The 21,809-nt window shown below is 45.9% G+C and overlaps 1 protein-coding gene across 4 annotated transcripts in view; it reads right to left on the reverse strand.

Annotated features, from left to right (window-relative positions):
• col18a1a (collagen type XVIII alpha 1 chain a) overlaps positions 1–21,809 on the reverse strand; it is a 468,959-nt gene that overhangs the window by 55,770 nt on the left and 391,380 nt on the right. For all 4 annotated transcript variants that reach the window (XM_070876137.1, XM_070876138.1, XM_070876136.1 and 1 more), the window contains 3 exons: positions 17,161–17,223; positions 9,014–9,049; positions 980–1,054 (listed from right to left, as the gene is read on the reverse strand). In XM_070876137.1, coding sequence (XP_070732238.1) covers positions 980–1,054; positions 9,014–9,049; positions 17,161–17,223 — 174 coding nt within the window. The remainder of the gene's footprint in view (positions 1–979; positions 1,055–9,013; positions 9,050–17,160; positions 17,224–21,809) is intronic.

Below are 21,809 nucleotides of genomic sequence, written 5' to 3' on the forward strand. Positions count from 1 at the left end.
AACAGTATGCTGTTCCAAAATTAATTTTACGGTCTTACCCAGAATTAGATCCATATCAACCCAGTTTCGAAACCTCTAGTGTCATGGCTAACAAGAAGTATTGTAAAGGGCGTCTGCAGTGGAGATACCTGCCTTCAGGAACATAATCAGGAGTCTGTCTGCCAATAGAAGATCCCAATGTACTGATCCCAAAGATTAGGGGATGGGCCTGGAGTCTTTGTTTCTGCTTCTTCATGAAAATCCTTCCTGCACAGGCTTTGGAATTGGACCACATGAGATAAGGAACATAGGAGCAGGAGTAGGCCATTCAGTTCCTCGAGCTTGCTCCGTCATTCAATTAGATCATGGCTGATCTGTATCTTAACTCCATCCAACTACCTTGGTTCCAGATCCTTTAATACTCTTATCTAACAAAAATCTGCCAAACTCAGTTTTGAAAAGTTTAATTGACCCCGAGCCTCCACAGCTTTTTGAGGGAGAGAGTTCCAGATTTCCACTACCCTTTGTGTGAAGAAGTGCTTCCTGACATCACCCCGAATGGCCTAGCTCTAATTTTAAGGTTTTGCCCCTTGTTCTGGACCCCCTCACCACAGGAAATATCTTCTCTCTATCCACCCTATCATATCCTTTAATCACTTTATCCCAATTACACCACCCCTTAATCTTCTATACTCAAGGGAATACAAACCTAGTCTATGCAACCTGTCCTCATAATTTAACCCTTTTAGTCCTGGTATCATTTTGGTCAATCTGCAATGCAATCCATCCAAGGTCATTATATCCTTTCTGAGGTGCACTGCCCAGAACTGAATTCCAAATGTGGTCTAACCAGAGCTTTATAGAACTGTAGCATAAGTTCCACCTCTTTGCACAACCTGATGCTGAAATACAACATGACAAACTGCCTCTCGTCAAACCTCTTTAAGCTAGTGTATGTGATGCAGTCTTGGGTTTGTGATAAATGAATTGAAGTGCTTACGTTGCCACCACTGTATATGAATCCAGGAGGCCCAGGTGGGCCTGGCAATCCAACACCATCTCTGCCCGGCTCACCCTAAGAGGAAAACAGCCAAAATCACATTCAGAATTCAATACTTATATCTTTGCTCAATGAATTCAGGCTGAATATAATAAGCAACTCTTTACAAAATAATGGACAGCCAGCATCAAGGACAGACCTTTATTCTCCTAAGTTATAAGGTATCAGACTGGGAATGACCCCCAATGCTCGTAGCCAGTTGACATTACCAAAGGGTCAAAGGTGCTCAAATTTGGACCATCTATTAACATGATCGAAATAAAGGCCAGTGCAGTATTGGTGTTCTACCACTAAACATCATTCCATCTGGCCAATACCATCATATTGGGTAAGACATGCTGGTAGGGTTGCCAATCTTCCAGGAGAAACTATTTCCACTGGCAGAAGGTTCATAACCAGAGGAAGCAGATTTAAGGTGATTGGCAAAAGAACCAGAGGAGAGATGAGGAGAATTTTTTGTACACAGCGCGTTGTTGTGATCTGGAATGCACTGGCTGAAAGGGTGATGGAAGCAGATTCAACAGTAACTTTCAAAAGGTTACTGGAAAGTTTTTTTTAAATGCAGTGTTATGGGGAATGGGCAGGGAGTGTGACTAATTGGATAGCTTTTCAAAGAGCTGACACAGGCAGGATGGGCCAAATGGCCTCCTTCTGTGCTGTAAGATTCTAAGATTCTGTAAAGGCCTCCTCTGCAGTGTGTGATTTTATTATACTTCATTGCAATGTGTGGTACCAGGCTCTGGGAAGACTTCAAGCAGAAGACAGGCACTTCCCTATATGAAGGGACAGAGTGCCACAGACGTAAACATCAGCTATAGAATGGCATTGAGAGAGTTGTGAAAGCAGATCATCTTGCCATCTCATCTACCATCTCTTCACTGTTGGAGCTTCCTGATAAAGTAGCAAGGTACAGCACCAACTTCTCAGTTTGACTCACCACATTCATGGAATATCTGGATTACACTGGGAGAAATGTCAAAGGATGGTCCATCTTTGTATATAACTAATTTATTGTGATAAACAATAATTGTGATTATTGTAATCTACCTCCTCAGATGTGATGGCATAATAAATATGTTGACTTTTTCCACGTGGTAGGTTAAAGGTTTGCGCCTTTCATTCTACCATGTCATGTCACTTTGTTCTGGTTTATACTTAAATTTAACAAATTATGGTAACCAATTGTTTCCGATGCACAGCACAAACCACATCGTTATAAAACGGCTGCGTGGGTTTACGAGACAGAAAGGAGATCTCGATGGTGTTCACTCCAAATTGTCCCGATTGCAATATAGCTCCTTCTAATGGTAGGAAAGTGGTACTGCAGGAGAATCTGCTCTTCTTCAGGACTTAAACCTGCCAGAAACAATCATTTACTTTCACTCGAGAGGAAACATAGGCCCCAAGTTTCGCCATGATTTGCTCCTGATTTTTAGGAGCAACTGGTGTAGAACGGAGTATCTTAGAAATCGGAATTCTCGCCATTTAGTTTGCTCCAGTTCTAGTCAGTTAGAACAGTTTCACTTTGGAACAGAATTTCTTTTTCAAAAGGGGGCGTGTCCGGCCACCTACGCCTGTTTTCAAAGTTTCGTCAGTGAAAACTTACTCCAAACTAACTTAGAATGGAGTAAGATAAGATTTTTGTACGCTCAAAAAAATCTTGTTTACACTTTAGAAAACAGGCGTAGGTTACAAATCAGGCGTAGGGAATGGGGGGGGGGGGGTTTAAAGGGAAGTTTACAAACATTAAACACTTCAGTTTTACAAATAAAGAGCCATCATCAATAATAAATGATAAAAACATCAATAAATCAACCAATAAATCAATCAAAAAAATCAATAAATAAAACATTTTCTACTTACCGACTGCAGCACCGGGAGCCCTCCAACAGCGTGCTGGGATGCCCCCCCAGTGTGTCTCTGTCAGTGTCTCTATCTCTCTGTCTGTCTATCTGTGTGTGTCTCTCATTCTCTGTCAGTGTCTGTGTTTCTGACAGCGAGGGGAGGGGGAGGAGGGGGGTAGAGGGAGAGAGGGGGGGAGCAGAGGGGGAGAAGGGGGAGGGATGGGGGAGAAGGGGGAGGGATGGGGGAGAAGGGGGAGGGATGGGGGAGAAGGGGGAGGGATGGGGGAGAAGGGATGGGGAGAGGAGGGAGGGATGGGGAGAAGGGGAGAGATGGGGGAGAAGGGGGAGGGATGGGGGAGAAGGGGGAGGGAGAAGGGGGGGAGGAGAAGAGGGGAAAGGGGGGGAGGAGTAGAAGGGAAAGGAGGAGGAGGAGAAGGGGGAAGGGGGGAGGAGGGAGGAGGAAAAATGGGGGAGGAGGAAAAATGGGGGGAAAGGAGGGGGGAAAGGAGAGGGGGGAAAGGAGGAAAGGAGATGGGGGGGAAAGGAGATGGGGGGGAAAGGAGATGGGGGGGAAAGGAGATGGGGGGGAAAGGAGATGGGGGGGAAAGGAGATGGGGGGGAAAGGAGATGGGGGGGAAAGGAGATGGGGGGGGGGAAAGGAGATGGGGGGGGAAAGGAGATGGGGGGGGAAAGGAGATGGGGGGAGAAAGGAGATGGGGGGGAAAGGAGATGGGGGGGAAAGGAGATGGGGGGAAAGGAGATGGGGGGAAAGGAGATGGGGGGGGGAAGGAGATGGGGGGGGGAAGGAGATGGGGGGGGAAGAGATGGGGGGGGAAAGGAGATGGGGGGGGAAAGGAGATGGGGGGGGAAAGGAGATGGGGGGGGAAAGGAGATGGGGGGGGAAAGGAGATGGGGGGGGAAAGGAGATGGGGGGGAAAGGAGATGGGGGGGAAAGGAGATGGGGGGTGAAAGGAGATGGGGGGGGAAAGGAGATGGGGGGGGAAAGGAGATGGGGGGGGAAAGGAGATGGGGGGGGAAAGGAGATGGGGGGGAAAGGAGATGGGGGGGGGGTGGAGGCTGAACGGGCCGGGTCCAAGACTTCGGGCAGGGCCCGTCTCCAGCACCAGATTTACAGGTAGGTGGCGTTGGGTCGGGTCGGGGGGAGCGCGGTTCGGTTCGGGTCGGGGTGAGGGAGGTCAGGTCGGGTCCAGTCGGGGGGGGGGGGTGGAAGCGGGAGTCGGGTCGGGGTCGGATCCGGAGGCGGGGGGCAGTGGGAAGCGGGAGTCGGGTCCGGGGGGTCGGGTCGGATCCGGTCCGGAGTCGGGGGGGGGGGGGAAGCGGGAGTCGGGTCGGTGTCGGGTCCAGTCCGGAGGCAGGGGGCGGGAGGGGGGGGGGGGGGAAGCAGGAGTCGGGTCGGTGTCGGGTCCGGTCCAGAGGCAGGGTGGGGGGGAGCGGGAGTCAGGTCGGTGTCAGGTACGGTCCGGAGGCGGGGGGAAGGAGAGTCGGGTCGGTGTCGGGTCCGGGGGGGTCGGGTCCGGAGGCGAGGGGGGGGGGGGGGGGAGAGCGGGAGTCGGGTCGGTGTCAGGTCCGGTCCGGAAGCGGGTGGGGAAGCGGGAGTCGGGTCGGGAGGAAGCAGGAGCTGGACGTGGGAGAAGCCTTATTCATGCAGCCCCAGTGAGGCCATTCGGCCAGGGCGAGGGGCTGCATGCTTCGGGGGCTGCATGCAGTTTTCGGCGCCTGGAGCTACTGCACATGCGCGCCCACTGTAGCGCGCATGTGCAGAGGTCCCGGCACTGTTTTCGGCGCAGGGACCTGGCTCCGCCCCCTACAGCTCGTGCTGTGCTGCGCCAGGCTCCAGAGGACCTGCAGGGAGCTGGAGAATCTGGAAGTTTATTTAGGCGCACTTTGTGGCGCGAAAAATGGGCGTCCAGGTCAGGACTGCGCCGTTCTAGGCACGGCTCGAAACTTGGGCCCATAGAAACATAGAAAATAGGTGCAGGAGTAGGCCATTAGGCCCTTTGACCCTGCACCGCCATTCAATGAGTTCATGGCTGAACATGCAACTTCAGTACCCCATTCCTGCTTTCTCGCCATACCCCTTGATCCCCCTAGTAGTAAGGACTACATCTAACTCCTTTTTGAATATATTTAGTGAATTGGCCTCAACAACTTTCTGTGGTAGAGAATTCCACAGGTTCACCACTCTCTGGGTGAAGAAGTTTCTCCTTATCTTGGTCCTAACTGGCTTACCCCTTATCCTTAAGACTGTGACCCCTGGTTCTGGACTTCCCCAACATTGGGAACATTCTTCCTGCATCTAACCTGTCTAAACCCGTCAGAATTTTAAACATTTCTATGAGATCCCCTCTCATTCTTCTGAACTCCAGTGAATACAAGCCCAGTTGATCCAGTCTTTCTTGATGTCAGTCTCGGCATCCCGGGAATCAGTCTGGTGAACCTTCGCTGCACTCCCTCAATAGCAAGAACGTCCTTCCTCAAGTTAGGAGACCAAAACTGTACACAATATTCCAGGTGTGGCCTCACCAAGGCCCTGTACAACTGTAGTAACACCTCCCTGTCCCTGTACTCAAATCCCCTCGCTATGAAGGCCAACATGCCATTTGCCTTCTTAACCCCCTGCTGTACCTGCATGCCAACCTTCAATGACTGATGTACCATGACACCCAGGTCTCGTTGCACCTCCCCTTTTCCTAATCTGTCACCATTCAGATAATAGTCTGTCTCTCTGTTTTTACAACCAAAGTGGATATCCACATTATCCTTCATCTGCCATGCATTTGCCCACTCACCTAACCTATCCAAGTTATTCTGCAGCCTCATAGCATCCTCCTCGCAGCTCACATTGTCACGCAACTTAGTGTCATCCGCAAATTTGGAGATACTACATTTAATCCCCTCGTCTAAATCATTAATGTACAGTGTAAACAGCTGGGGCCCCAGCACAGAACCTTGCGGTACCCCACTAGTCACTGCCTGCCATTCTGAAAAGTACCCATTTACTCCTACTCTTTGCTTCCTGTCTGACAACCAGTTCTCAATCCAGGTCAGCACACTACCCCCAATCCCATGTGCTTTAACTTTGCACATTAATCTCTTGTGTGGGACCTTGTCGAAAGCCTTCTGAAAGTCCAAATACACCACATCAACTGGTTCTCCCTTGTCCACTCTACTGGAAACATCCTCAAAAAATTCCAGAAGATTTGTCAAGCATGATTTCCTTTTCACAAATCCATGTTGACTTGGACCTATCATGTCACCTCTTTCCAAATGCGCTGCTATGACATCGTTAATAACTGATTCCATCATTTTACCCACTACCGATGTCAGGCTGGTTTCCCTGGTTTCTCTCTCCCTCCTTTTTTAAAAATAGGGGTTATATTGGCTACCCTCCACTCCACAGGAACTGATCCAGAGTCTATGGAATGTTGGAAAATGACTGTCAATGCATCCGCTATTTCCAAGGCCACCTTCTTAAGTACTCTGGGATGCAGTCCATCAGGCCCTGGGGATTTATCGGCCTTCAATCCCATCAATTTCCCCTACACAATTTCCCGACTAATAAGGACTTCTCTCAGTTCCTCCTTCTTACTCGACCCTCTGGCCCCTTTGATATCCAGAAGGTTGTTTGTGTCCTCCATAGTGAATACCGAACCAAAGTACTTGTTCAATTGGTCTGCCATTTCTTTGTTCCCAGTTATGACTTCCCTTGATTCTGACTGCAGGGGACCTACATTTGTCTTTACTAACCCTTTTCTCTTTACATATCTATCGAAGCTTTTGCAGTCCATTTTAATGTTCCCTGCAAGCTTCCTCTCGTACTCTATTTTCCCTGCCCTAATCAAATGCTTTGTCCTCCTCTGCTGAGTTCTAAATTTCTCCCAGTCCCCTGGTTCACTGCTATTTGTGGTCAATTTGTATGCCACTTCCTTGGCTTTAATATTATCCCTGATTTCCCTAGATAGCCACGGTTGAGCCACCTTCCCTTTTTTATTTTTACACCAGATAGGGATGTACAATTGTTGTAGTTCATCCATGCGGTCTCTAAATGTCTGCCATTGCCCATCCACTGTCAACCCCTTAAGTATCATTCGCCAATCTATCCTAGCCAATTCAGGCCTCATACCTTCAAAGTTACCCTTCTTTAAGTTCTGGACCATGGTCTCTGAATTAACTGTATCATTCTCCATCCTAATGCAGAATTCCAACATATTATGGCCACTCTTCCCCAAGGGGCCTCGCACAACGAGATTGCTAATTAATCCTCTCTCATTACACAACACCCAGTCTAAGATGGCCTCCCCACTAGTTGGTTCCTCGACATATTGGTCTAGAAAACCATCCCTTATGCACTCCAGAAAATCCTCCACCACCGTATTGTTTCCAGTTTGGTTAGCCCAATCTATATGCATATTAAAGTCACCCATGATAACTGCTGCACCTTTATTGCATGCACCCCTAATTTCCTGTTTGATGCTGTCCCCAACCTCACTACTACTGTTTGGAGGTCTGTACACAACTCCCACTAGCGTTTTCTGCCCTTTGGTATTCTGTAGTTCCACCCATACCGATTCCACATCATCCAAGCTAATGTCCTTCCTTACAATTGCATTAATTTCCTCTTTAACCAGCAACGCCACCTGCCTCCTTTTCCTTTCTGTCTATCTTTCCTAAATGTTGAATACCCTTGGATGTTGAGTTCCCAGCCTTGGTCACCCTGGAGCCATGTTTCCGTGATGCCAACCACATTGTATCCGTTAACTGCTATCTGCACTGTTAATTCGTCCACCTTATTCCGAATATTCCTCGCATTGAGGCATAGAGCCTTCAGGCTTGCCTTTTTAATAAACTTTGACCCTTTAGAATTTTGCTGTAAAGTAGCCCTTATTGTTTTTTGCCTTGGGTTTCTCTGCACTCCACTTTTACTCATCTCCTATCTGTCTTTTGCTTCTGTCTCCATTTTGTTTCCCTCTGTCTCCCTGCATTGGTTCCCATCCCCCTGCCATATTAGTTTAACTCCTCCCCAACAGCACTGGCAAACACTCCCCCTCGGACATTGGTTCCGGTCCTGCCTAGGTGCAGACCGTCCGGTTTGTACTGGTCCCACCTCCCCCAGAACCGGTTCCAATGCCCCAGGAATTTGAATTCCTCCCTGCTGCACCACTGCTCAAGCCACGTATTCATCTGAGCTATCCTGCGATTCCTACTCTGACTAGCACATGGCACTGGTAGCAATCCCGAGATTACTACTTTTGAGGTCCTACTTTTTAATCCTAGGTACCTAAATTTTTCTCGTCGGACCTTATCCCATTTTTTACCTATAGCGTTGGTACCAATGTGCACCACGACAACTGGCTGTTCACCCTCACTTTTCAGAATGTCCTGCACCCGCTCCGAGACATCCTTGACCCTTGCACCAGGGAGGCAACATACCATCCTGGAGTCTCAGTTGCATCCGCAGAAACGCCTATCTATTCCCCTTACAATTGAATTCCCTATCACTATCACTCTCCCACTCTTTTTCCTGCCCTCCTGTGCAGCAGAGCCAGCCACAGTGCCTTGAACTTGGCTGCTGCTGCCCTCCCCTGATGAGTCACCCCCGCAACAGTACTCAAAGCGGTGTATCTGTTTTGCAGGGGGATGACCGCAGGGGACCCCTGCACTACCTTCCTTGCACTGCTCTTCCCTGCAATTACATTGTTTTGTTCGGTTGCAATGCAGGTAATTGAACATGATGTCAGCTGTGGCTCAGTGGGTAGTAGTCTCGCCTCTGAGTCAGACGGTTGTGGGTTCAAGTCCCACTCCAGAGACCTGAGCACAACATCCAGGCTGACACTCCAGTGCAGCATTGAGGGAGTGCCATCTTTTGAAAGAAGCATTAAACTGAAGCCCTTCTTCCATCTCAGGTGGACTATTTTGAAGAAGAGCAGGAGTTATCCCCAGTGCACTGGTCGATATTTATTGCTCAATCAATTATCACATTGCTGTTTGTGGGAGCTTGATGTGCACAAGCTGCAGTTCAAAATTACTTCATTGGCCGTAAAGTGCTTTGGGGCCGTTTCAATCCCTGCGCTGCACATTGCAGCTGTGACGGACATCCCAATATCCTTACCTTCATGCCTGGATCTCCTTGGGTACCCTTTGGACCCTAAGAGAGAAAACATGTGGATTAGATTAGATTAAAATACACATTTACACCTCAAATAACACACACTAGTGACTCTAGTGTCAGCCATGGTTCAGTGGATAGCGCTCGCGCCTCTGAATCAGTAGGTTGTGGGTTCAAGTCCCACTCGGAGACTTGAGCACAATATCTCGTTGACACACCCAGTGCAGTACTGAGGAAATGCTGCACAGTCGGAGATGCCGTCTTTCAGATGAGACATTTGACCGAGGCCCTGTCTGCCCTCTCAGGTGAACATAAAAGATCCCATGGCACTATTTCAAATAAGAGTAGGGGAGTTATCTCAGGTGTCCTGGCCAATATTTAGTCCTCAACCAACAGCACTAAAACAGATTATCTGGTCCTCATCGCATTGATGTTTGCGGGAGCTTGCTGTGTGCATATTGGCTGCTGCGTTTCCTACATTACAACAGTGACTACACATCAAAAGTACTTCATCAGCTGTAAATCACTTTCGTACATCCTGAGATTATGAACAGTGCTATATAAATGCAAGTCTTTATTTCTTTCTCTTCACTGACTATTCTTTAATCTGTACTGTTGCCAGACACAGAGTTGCAGCCAGTCACTTAAATGAAAAAGGACCAAGGAAGGAAGGGAAGGAGAAAGGAGAAAGGAAAGGGGAAAGGAAGACTTGCATTCATATAGCGTCTTTCATGACCACTGGATGTCTCAAAGCGCTTTACAGCCAATTAAATCATTGGATTGTAGGCATTGTTGTAATGTGGGAAATGCGGCAGCCAACTTGCGTACAGCAAACTCTCACAAACAACAACGTGATAATGACCAGATAATCTGTTTTTGTTATGTTGATTGAGGGATAAATATTGGCCAGGACACTGGGGATAAGGAGCTAGTTAAATTCAAAAGTAGGACCTCAAAGGTAGTAATCTCAGGATTGCTACCAGTGCCACGTGCTAGTCAGAGTAGAAATAGCAGGATAGCTAAGATGAATGCGTGGCTTGAGGAGTGGTGCAGGAGGGAGGGATTCAAATTCCTGGGACATTGGAACTGGTTCTGGGGGAGGTGGGACCAGTACAAACCAGACGGTCTACACCTGGGCAGGACCGGAACCAATGTCCGAGGGGGAGTGTTTGCTAGTGCTGTTGGGAAGGGGTTAAACTAAGATGGCAGGGGGATGGGAACCGATGCAGGGAGACAGAGGGAAGTAAAATGGGGATAGAAGCAAAAGACAGAAAGGAGATGAGTAAAAGTGGAGGGCAGAGAAACCCAAGGCAAAAAACAATAAGGGCCACTTTACAGCAAAATTCTAAAGGGACAAAGTGTGTTAAAAAGACAAGCCTGAAGGCTCTGTGCCTCAATGCGAGGAGTATTCGTAATAAGGTGGATGAATTAACTGCGCAGGCAGCTATTAATGAATATGATATAATTGACATCACGGAGACATGGCTCCAGGGTGACCAAGGCTGGGTACTCAACATCCAGCTTGGATGATGTGGAATCTGTATGGGTAGAGCTGCGGAATACCAAAGAGTAGAAAATGATAGTGGGAATTGTATACAGACCACCAAACAGTAGTAGTGAGGTTGGGGACAGCATCAAACAAGAAATTAGGGATGCGTGCAATAAAGGTACAGCATTTATCATGGGTGACTTTAACCTACATATAGATTGGGCTAACCAAACTGGTAGCAATACGGTGGAGGAGGATTTCCTGGAGTGTATTAGGGATGGTTTTCTAGACCAATATGTCGAGGAACCAACTAGAGGGCTGGCTATCCTAGACTGGGTGATGTGCAATGAGAAAGGACTAATTAGCAATCTTATTGTGCGAGGCCCTCTGGGGAAGAGTGACCATAATATGGTAGAATTCTTTATTAAGATGGAGAGTGACACAGTTAATTCAGAGACTAGGGTCCTGAACTTAAGGAAAGGTAACTTCGATGGTATAAGACGTGAATTGGCTAGAATAGACTGGCGAATGATACTTAAAAGGTTAATGGTGGATAGGCAATGGCAGACATTTAAATATCACATGGATGAACTTCAACAATTGTACATCCCTGCCTGGAGTAAAAATAAAACGGGGAAGGTGGCTCAACCGTGGCTAACAAGGGAAATTAAGGATCGTGTTAGATCCAAGGAAGAGGCATATAAATTGGCCAGAAAAAGCAGCAAACCTGAGGACTGGGAGAAATTTAGAATCCAGCAGAGGAGGACAGAGTGTTTAGTTAGGAGGGGGAAAATAGAGTATGAGAGGAAGCTTGCTGGCAACATAAAAACTGACTGCAAAAGCTTCTATCGATATGTGAAGAGAAAAAGATTAGTGAAGACAAACGTAGGTCCCTTGCAGTCAGAATCAGGTGAATTTATAATGGGGAACAGAGAAATGGCAGACAAATTGAACAAATACTTTGGTTCTGTCTTCATGAAGGAAGACACGAATAACCTTCTGGAAATACTAGGGGACAGAGGATCTAGCGAGAAGGAAGAACTGAAGGAAATCCTTATTTGTGTTGGGGAAATTGATGAGATTGATGGCCGATAAATCCCCGGGGCCTGATAGTCTGCATCCCAGGGTACTTAAGGAAGTGGCCCTAGAAATAGTGGATGCATTGGTGATCATTTTCCAAAAGTCTATCGATTCTGGATCAGTTCCGATGGAGCTAATGTAACACCACTTTTTTAAAAAGGCGGGAGAGAGAAAACAGGGAATTATAGACCGGTTACTCTGACATCGGTAGTGGGGAAAATGTTGGAATCAATTATTAAAGATGAAATAGCAGCACATTTGTAAAGCAGTGACAGGATTGCTCCAAGTCAGCATGGATATATGAAAGGGAAATCATGCTTGACAAATCTTCTAGAATTTTTTGAGGATGTAACTTGTAGAGTGGACAAGGGAGAACCAGTGGATGTGGTGTATTTGGACTCTCAAAAAGCTTTTGACAAGGTCCCGCACAAGAGATTGGTGTGCAAAATTAAAGCACATGGTATTGGGGGTAATGTAGTGACATGGATAGAGAACTGGTTGGCAAACAGGAAACAGAGAGTCAGGATAAACGGGTCCTTTTCAGAATGGCAGGCAGTGACTAGTGGGGTGCCACAAGGCTCAGTGCTGGGACCCCAGCTATTTCCAATATACATCAATGATTTAGATGAAGGAATTGAGTGTAATATCTCCAAGTTTGCAGATGACACTAAGCTGGGTGACGGTGTGAGCTGTGAGGAGGATGCTAAGAGGCTGGAGGATGACTGGGACAGGTTAGGTGAGTGGGCAAATGCATGGCTGATGCAGTATAATGTGGATAAATGTGAGGTTATCCACTTTGGTGGCAAAAACACGAAGGCAGAACATTATCTGAATGGCGGCAGATTAGGAAAAGGGGAGGTGCAACGAGACCTGGGTGTCATGGTACATCAGTCATTGAAAGTTGGCATTCAGGTACAGCAGGCAGCGAAGAAGGCAAATGGCATGTTGGCCTTCATAGCTAGGGGAGTTGAGTATAGGAGCAGGGAGGTCTTGCTGCAGCTGTACAGGGGCCTTGGTGAGGCCTCACCTGGAATATTGTGTTCAGTATTGGTCTCCTAATCTGATAAAGGATGTTCTTGCTATTGAGGGAGTGCAGCGAAGGTTCACCAGACTGATTCCCGGGATGGCAGGACTGACATATGAGGAGAGACTGGATTGACTGGGCCTGTATTCACTGGAGTTTAGAAGAATGAGACGGGATCTCATAGAAACATATAAAATTCTGACGGGACTGGACAGGTTAGATGCAGGAAATATGTTCCCGATGTTGGGGAATTCTAGAACCAGGGGAGGATAAGGGGTAAGCCATTTAGGACCGAGATGAGGAGGAACTTCTTCACTCAGAGTTGTGAACCTGTGGAATTCTCTACTGCAGAGAGTTGTTGATGCCAGTTTGTTAGATATATTCAAGAGGGAGTTAGATATGGCCCTTTTGGCTAAAGGGATCAAGGGGTATGGAGAGAAAGCAGGAAAGAGGTACTGAGGCGAGTGATCAGCCATGATCTTATTGAATGGTGGTGCAGGCTCGAAAGGCCGAATGGCTTACTCCTGCACCTATTTTCTATGTTTCTATGTTTCTATAACTCACCTGGTCTTATAAGAACTTAAGAAATAGGAACAGGAGTAGGCAATTCGGCTCCTCGAGACTGCTCCTCCATTCAATAAGATCATGGCTGATCTGATCATGGACTCAGCTCCACTTCCCCGCCCGCTCCCCATATCCCCTTATCATTTAAGAAACTGTCTATTTCTGTCTTAAATTTATTCAATATCCCAGCTTCTTCAAAATAGTGCCATGGGATCTTTTACGTCCACCTGAGAGAGCAGAGTAACGTCTCATCCGAAAGACGGCATCCCTGACAGTGCAGCACTGCACTGGAGTGTCAGCCTAGATTTAGGTTCTCAAATTCCTGGAGTGAGACTGATGCAGAGGCGAGTGTGCTACCCACTGAACCACAGCTGACACTGTAATCAAAACCCGAACTTGGACTAACCAAAGTTAGGGTTACTAAATGGCTACCAACCATCATCAGGGGTTTAAAACCTAACCACCAGAACATACCCTACAAGTCTGCCCACCAGATACCTCTCCTCTTGACTAATGCACAGTGAATTGTACTTTTCCACTGCTGAATCACAATACTTCAAACAAAAGTGTGATTAAGGCCTAATACCCAACCTCCACAGCAGAAAATACAACCTAACCCCAGCCTTAAACACTGCAACGCACCATCAATTCCATATAACAAGAAGAAATTGCTGGAACCATTCAGCAAATCAACCCTACCTTTCTTTCCCCACAGATGCTGCCTAACCTGCTGAGTATTTTATTATTCATTCTCGGGATGTGGGAGTCACTGGCAAGGCTGGCGTTCATTGCCCATTCCAGTTAAGAGTCAACCACTTTGGTGTGGGACTGGAGTTACAGTTAGACCAGACTGGGTAAGGATGGCAGGTTTCCTTGCCTGAAGGACATTAGTGAATCAGCAAAGTTTTTAACGACAATCCAACGGCTTCATGGTCACTTTAACTGAAACCAGCTTTTTCATTTCCAAATGTTTTCTTAAACTGAATTCAAATTCCCAAGATGCACGGCTGGGATTATTAGTCCAGGCCTCTGGGTTATAGTCCAATAACATAACTACTACACTACCAGACCCCAAATGCGAATGTTCCCCCCATTTCCTGTTTCTGATTTCAGATTTCCAGCATCCACAATATTTTCCCTTTTGAACAATTCCGTGTTCTTTGCCACCTTCTGCCCACCGGTTATCTGATCTTCCGAGGTGCAATCAATTCGGTAATCATTGCTTGCTTATTCTCTGGTGGCCCAATCACCAATTCCATGGAAATGCGCCAACCATTTCCACTTGATCCCCCAGACCAGTCTTCGCTATCTGTGCAGAAAACTCATTGGAAGATTCAATATTCCCCCTCCAAACCCCATCCGACCCCCAACCTGGCGAGGAGTAATAGTACATCTCACAGTGTCGTCAGCAAGCACACAAGGCACCACACTTTAGGAAGGATGTCAAGGCCTTGGAGAGGGTGCAGAGTATATTAAATAAAATGGTACCGGGGATGGGGGACTTCAGTTTGTGGAGAAGCTGGGATTGTTCTCCTCAGAGCAGAGAAGGTTAAGGGGAGATTTAATAAAGGCATTTAATATCATGATGGGTTTTGATAGAGTAAATAAGGAGAGTTTCCAGTGGCAGGAGGGTCGGTAACCAGAGGATTTAAGATAATTGACAAAAAAGCCAAGGGGGAGATGAGGAGAATTTTTTTTTTTTACTCAGTGAGTTATGATGATCTGGAATACACTGCCTGAAAGGGGTAGAAGCAGCTTCATTGTATCTTTCAAAGAGAAATTAGATAAATACTTGAAAAGGAAACATTTGCAGGGCTATGGAGAAACAGCAGGGGAGTGGGACTAGTTGGCAAGCTCTTTCAAAGAGCCGGCACAGATGGCCTTCTTCTGTGCTGTGTGATTCTATGTTCAAAAAATAAGATTTAGAGGAGGATGTGGTCTCTCTTTGGTTTAGTGGTTTCATACAAACTCAAGCACATCAGGAATGCACAGGTTAGTCACCTGCAACGTTGACCATCAGTTTCTCTGGAAGTAATAAATCTGATCATAAAGCTTATGACTCATTCATTTTAGAGCAGACTGCTTGGTGTCCAGAATCATAACTACAACTCCACACAGAAATGAGAGAAACCACAGCAACCATTTCCCAGAAGCTGTGTGGGTTCAACATCCTAGCTCAGAACACTTAAAGAATTTTTTTTTTATATCTTCCTGCACTGCATTTGCATCATTCGTGTTTCAACAGCTGGAACACATTACATCAACAGCTGGAACAAGTTGTCAAAGGAAGGATGGTTGAGGCCAGGACACTGCCAAGATGCTGTAACAGGAAGACGGTAGGCTTGGTATCCTGGTCGAGTGGGCCAAAAGGCCTTCTTTGTCCAAAGTCTATTTTGTGATCTTGTCAACATCTGTACTCTGTAAAATGAGTTGGGAAGTTATTAAAGAGGACTCAGCTTCGCTAAAAGGATTTAGTAAATGTTTTGTTGGGAGGTGAATCATAGAAGAGCTGTGCAACACTTTTTACTAACATTCGATCCAGGTGATGTGATGGTGATACTAATTTTGCCAACCTCTTGTCATATTTATGAATAAAAATGGTTCACCAAACACTTCTTCATGAAAATGATGTCCTCATTAAATGCATTGAAAATGAGTAAAATTCCAGAACAAAACAAAAGAAAGGAGACAATGGTAGCTCTAACAAGAGCTACGACCTTGGCTTGTACTCCACTTATCCCACGTTGCATGCTTTAGGTGTCAGCTTTGGCTTAGCTAGTAGCACCCTCACCTTGGAGTCGGCAGGTTGTGGGTTAAAATCCTACTGAAGAGAATTAAGCAGAAAATCTAGGTCCAGTTCCAGTTGCACTCCAGAGTCGAAGTCAAAATGCAGACTGACACTCCAGAGTAGTACTGAGGGAGTGCTGCACTTTGCGGTCAATGCGGTCTTTAGATCTGACATTAAACCGAGGCCCTGTTTGCCCTCTCAGGTGGATGTAAAAGATCCAACAGCATTATTTCAAAGAAGAGCAGGGGGAGTTCTCTCTGGTGTCATGATTAATATTTCATTCTCAACCAATATCATTGAAACAGATTATCTGGTCATTATCGCATTGCTGTTTGTGGGACCATGATTTCTACTGCCGTGTTTCCTACATAATAACAGTGACTACACCTTAAAAGTACTTCATTGGCTGTAAAGCAATTTGGGGCTTCTTGTGGTCATGAAAAGTACTATAAAAATGCAAGTCGTTTTTTCTTTTTTCCACCTATTAATTGGAGAAATAATAAATCCTGTGTAAAAAACCAGCTCACTTCCAACTCTTCAATCAGAAACCCAAGATTAAATCATCTCCACAATCGGATCCATTAAAAATGATGGATTGAAAATCTGGTATGTTCTGTAAAATGCTTGTGACCCACCCCATCAGACCACTGTAGAGGAAAACCTATACCACGGATCCAGGTGTTTAATCTGCTCAAGTTCTTTCCACCTCTGCCATGGAAAGGTAAAAGAATATTTCATTTCTTCCCAGCGCAACACAGGCCAACAAAGGCTAAGATTTAGCTGAAACGTCAAAGTGTTCAGTCACCAAGAAGTACAATTTTCTATAGATGAATTCCCATACATGCATAAATTATACTTTCGATCCCCAATAACAAAATCTTCTCCACCGTAAGCAGCTCAGACTGACCGAACTGAGAAAGCCTGAATCAAATCCTGGCCAATTGCCTCATTCTAAGAGGTCTGGTCAACTTTGCAAACTACAGCACCAATTCCCAAAAGAGGTCCTCATTATGCAAGAGGGTTCAGTTCGACCAGGTTTTCCTCTACTCGCCAAGAGCTCCAACAGGCTGAGAACCAAATGAACTCAACCAACTGAAGCAAGTTTAGAGAACTAACTGTGCAGCTGGAAGTGATTCAAGACATGCTGTGGGAATGCCTTAGTATTTTAGTGCATTTCTTGCTCAGGTGTGTCTACATTTACTCACCTGGGGACCAGGTAATCCCACTAACCCAGTTTCTCCTGGATATCCTTGAGGCCCGTGCAATCCCTGAAAAAACAAAAGGAAATTGAAGTGGCAAATTGACATTACTGTAAATGGAGTTTGCAATAAATGTTCCAATATTTAGGTATCAGCTGTAATTCAGTTGGTAGCACTCTCGCCTCGGAGTCAGAAGGTTGTGGGTTCAAGTCCCGCTCCAGCACAAAGTCTAGGCTGACAGTCCAGTGCAGTACCGAGCACTGTCAGAGGATGCAGTATTTCACATGAAATATTACATTTTTGACTTAATGGATCCCAGGCACTATAGTGGAGAAGAGCAGAGGGGAGTTCTCCCTAGTGTCCTGGCCAATATTTATCCCTCAACAGCACTAAAAAACCTGGTCATTGTCACATAGCTGTTTGTGGGACCTTGCTGTGCACATTTTGGCAGAAACATTTCTTACATTACAACAACCAAAGTGGCTGTGATACGCTTTGGGACATCCTGAGGTTGTGAACATCTTTCTTTTTTTCAATGCCTTCAACCCAACTAGAACCACCCATCTGAAAAATCAATTCCAATTCCCTTTGATCACAAATACTATCGTGCTCCTATCATCTCAGTATTGAAAGGAAATTGCAACTGGATCTTCTGCTTCCTTTCCACCCAATTTTGAAAGCTCTTTTGAATTAAACAAAAAAGTGTGTGTAAGTGTGTGCAGAGTGGCACAGGTCACACACACTATGCATGAACTATCATGAGGACGGAGGGCAAGCATTGCGAGAGGTGACCGGGTGCAGCGCTTCAAAAGGCGTCAGCAGGATCGGGAGGAGCTATCTACAGCAGTGACAGGAGTAAGGGACAAAAAGTAAAAAGAATCAAAATCGAAGCGTCACGTGACAGCCAAGCAGGTAAGTGTTTGGCTGGTGGATTGGTGAGTAGTTTTCTTTTCTTTAAAAAACCTTGGGCATTGGTGTAAGTTAGGAACTGCAATCAAATGGAACAGTAATCTTTATTATCTAAGGAGAACTAATTAATTAAATCAGCTGTTTGCTGAGTAGCAGCTGGGTGTGTTTTGCTAGGTTTAGAATTTAGTTCTACTTGATAGTTGCGAGCGTAACTAGAGGGATGGCAGGGCAGTTCAGTCCCGTGGATTGCACATCCTGTGGCATATGGGAAATCCTGGATGTTTTGCGCAGCCGGGACAACCATGTGTGCAGGAGATGTCTCCGGCTGCACCAACTCCAGCTCCGTGTTTTGGAGCTTGAGTGGCGGCTGGGGTCACTGCGGTACATCCGCGAGACTGAGAGCTATGTGGATAGCACGTTTCTAGAGGTAGTTACCCCGCAGTTTAAGAGTGTGCAGGCAGAGAGAGGAGGACTAGGCAGGTAGTGCAGGAGTCCCCTGAGTCCATTTCGTGCTCCAACCGGTACTCTGTTCTGAGTACCGGTGGGGACGATGGTGCCTCTGGGAAGTGCAGCCAGAGCCAAGTCCATGGCACAGCTGCACAGGGCAGGGGAAGAAGAAGAATGGAAGAGCTATAGTGGTAGGGGATTCAATAGTCAGGGGAGCAGACAGGCGTTTCTGCGGCCGCAGACATGACTCCAGGATGGTATGTTGTCTCCCTGGTGCCAGGGTCAAGGATGTCACTGAGCGGCTTCAGGGCATTCTGGGGGGAAGAGAGTGAACAGCCAGTGGTCGTGGTCCATATTGGGATCAATGACAGGTAGAAAGAGGGATGAGGTCCTGCAGGCAGAGTTTAGGGAGCTAGGAGAGAGATTAAAAAGCAGGACCTCAAAGGTAGTAATCTCCAGATTGCTCCCGGTGCCACGAGCTAATGAGTACAGAAATAGGAGGATAGAGCAGATGAATACATGGCTAGAGAGATGGTGCAGGCGGGAGGGCTTTAGTTTCCTGCGGCATTGGGACCGCTTCTGGGAAAGGTGGGACCTGTACAAACCGGAGGGGTTGCACCTCAACAGAGCCGGAACCAATATCCTCACGGTGGAGTTTGCTAATGCTGTTGGGGAGGGTTTAAACTAGCTTGGCAGGGGGATGGGAACCTGAAAATAGATTCAGTAGGGAGGGGAGTAAAGCTGGAATTAGAAAGCAAAAATAAAGAAAGTGAGTTTGAAGGAGGGAGGAAACAAGCAGGAAAAAAGGGTAAAAAAACAAATTTAAAGGCACTTTGTCTAAATGCACGTAGCATTCGTAACAAAATAGATGAGTTGACAGCACAAATAGATACAAATGGGTATGATCTGATAGCCATTACAGAGACATGGTTGCAAGGTGACCAGGACTGGGAATTAAATATTCAGGGGTATTTGACAATCCGGAAGGACAGACAGAAAGGAAAAGGAATTGGGGTAGCTCGATTGATAAAGGATGGAATCACTGCAATAGTGAGAAACGATATTGGCTCAAATGATCAGGGTGTTGAAACAGTTTGGGTGGAGATAAGGAAGAAAAGTCACTGGTGGGCGTAGTCTAGGACTGCTAACAGTAGCAACTCTGTTGGTCGGCGTATAAACCAGGAAATAGTGGGGGCTTGTAAAAAGGGAACAGCAATAATCATGGGTGATTTTAACCTCCATATTGATTGGACAAATCAAATTGGTCAGGGTAGCCTTGAGGAGGAGTTCATAGAGTGCATAAGGGATGGGTTCCTTGAGCAGTATGTAACGGAACCAACCAGGGGGGCAGGCTATCTTAGATCTGGTCCTGTGTAATGAGACAGGATTAATAAACAATCTCCTAGTAAAGAATCTCTTTGGAATGAGTGATCATACCATTGTTGAATTTTAAATTCAGATGGAGGGTGAAAAAGTTGGATCTCTAAACAGCGTACTAAGCTTAAATAAAGGAGACTATAAAGGTATGAGAGCAGAGTTGGCTAAAGTGGACTGGGAAAATAGATTAAAGTGTAGGACAGTTGATGAACAGTGGCGTATATTTAAGGAAATATTTCACAACTCTCAAGAAAAATATATTCGAGTGAGGAGCAAAGGGTGTAAAAGAAAAGATAGCCATCCGTGGCTAACTAAAGAAATAAAAGACGGTATCCAATTAAAAACTAGTAGGAAGTTTTTAAAAGCCAGCAAAGAATGATTAAAAAAATGATTAAGAAAGGGAAGATAGACTATGAAAGTAAACTAGCACAAAATATAAAAACAGATAGCAAGAGTTTCTATAGGTACATGAAAAGGAAAAGAGTGGCTAGAGTAAATGTTGGTCCCTTAGAGGACGAGACCGGGGATTTAGTAATGGGGAACATGGAAGTGGCAGAAACTCTGAACAAATATTTTGTATCAGTCTTTACAGTAGAGGACACTAACAATATCCCAACAGTGAATAGTCAAGGGGCTATGGGGGGGGGGTTAGGAACTTAACACAATCACAATCACTAAGGAGGTGGTAGTAAGATACTGGTATTAAAGATGGATAAATGCCCTGGACCTGAAGGCTTGCATCCTAGGCTCTTAAGAGAAGTAGCGGCAGGGATAGTGGATGCATTGGTTGTAATTTACCAAAATTCCCTGGATTCTGGGGAGGTCCCAGCAGATTGGAAAACATCAAATGTAACGCCACGATTTAAAAAAGGAGCCAGACAAAAAGCAGGAAACTATAAACTATAGCCTAACATCTGTGGTTGGGCAGGACATTTGGAAAAGCATAATTCGGTCAGGCAGAGTCAGCATGGAGTTATGAAGTGAAGTCATGTTTGACAAATTTGTTGGAATTCTTTGAGGATGTAACGAACAGGGTGCATAAACCAGTGGATGTGGTGTATTTGGACTTCCAGAAGGCATTTGACAAGGTGTCACACAAAACGTTACTGCACAAAATAAAAGTTCACGGGGTTGGGGGTAATATATTAGCATGGATAGAGGATTGGCTAACTAACAGAAAACAGAGAGTCGGGATAAATGGTTCATTCTCTGATTGACAACCAGTAACTAGTGGGTTGCCGTAGGGATCAGTGCTGGGACCCCAACTATTTACAATCTATATTAATGACTTGGAAGAAGGGACCGAATGTAACGTAGCCAAGTTTGCTGACGATACAAAGATGGGAGGAAAAGCAATGTGTGAGGAGGACACAAAAAGTCTGCAAAAGTACATAGACAGGCTAAGTGAGTGGGCAAAAATTTGGCAGATGGAGTATAATGTTGGAAAATGTGAGGTCATGCATTTTGGCAGAAAAAAAATCAAAGAGCAAGTTATTATTTAAATGGAGAAAGATTGCAAAGTGCTGCAGTACAGCGGGACCTGGGGTACTTGTGCATGAAACACAAAAGGATAGTATGCAGGTACAGCAAGTGATCAGGAAGGCCAATGGTATCTTGGCCTTTATTGCAAAGGGGATGGAGTATAAAAGCAGGGGTCTTGCTGCAGCTATATAAGGTATTGGTGAGGCCACATCTGGAATACTGAGTACAGTTTTGGTTTCCATATTACGAAAGGATATACTTGCTTTGGAGGCAGTTTAGAGAAGATTCGCTAGGTTGATTCCAGAGATGAGGGGGCCTGACTTATGAGGAATGATTGAGTAGGTTGGGACTCTACTCATTAGAATTCAGAAGAATGAGAGGTGATTTCATCAAAACGTATAAGATTATGAGGTGGCTTTACAAGGTGGATGAAGAGAGGA

Source organism: Pristiophorus japonicus, chromosome 3 (assembly GCF_044704955.1).
Source record: "Pristiophorus japonicus isolate sPriJap1 chromosome 3, sPriJap1.hap1, whole genome shotgun sequence".
Taxonomy (NCBI): Eukaryota; Metazoa; Chordata; class Chondrichthyes; family Pristiophoridae; genus Pristiophorus; species Pristiophorus japonicus.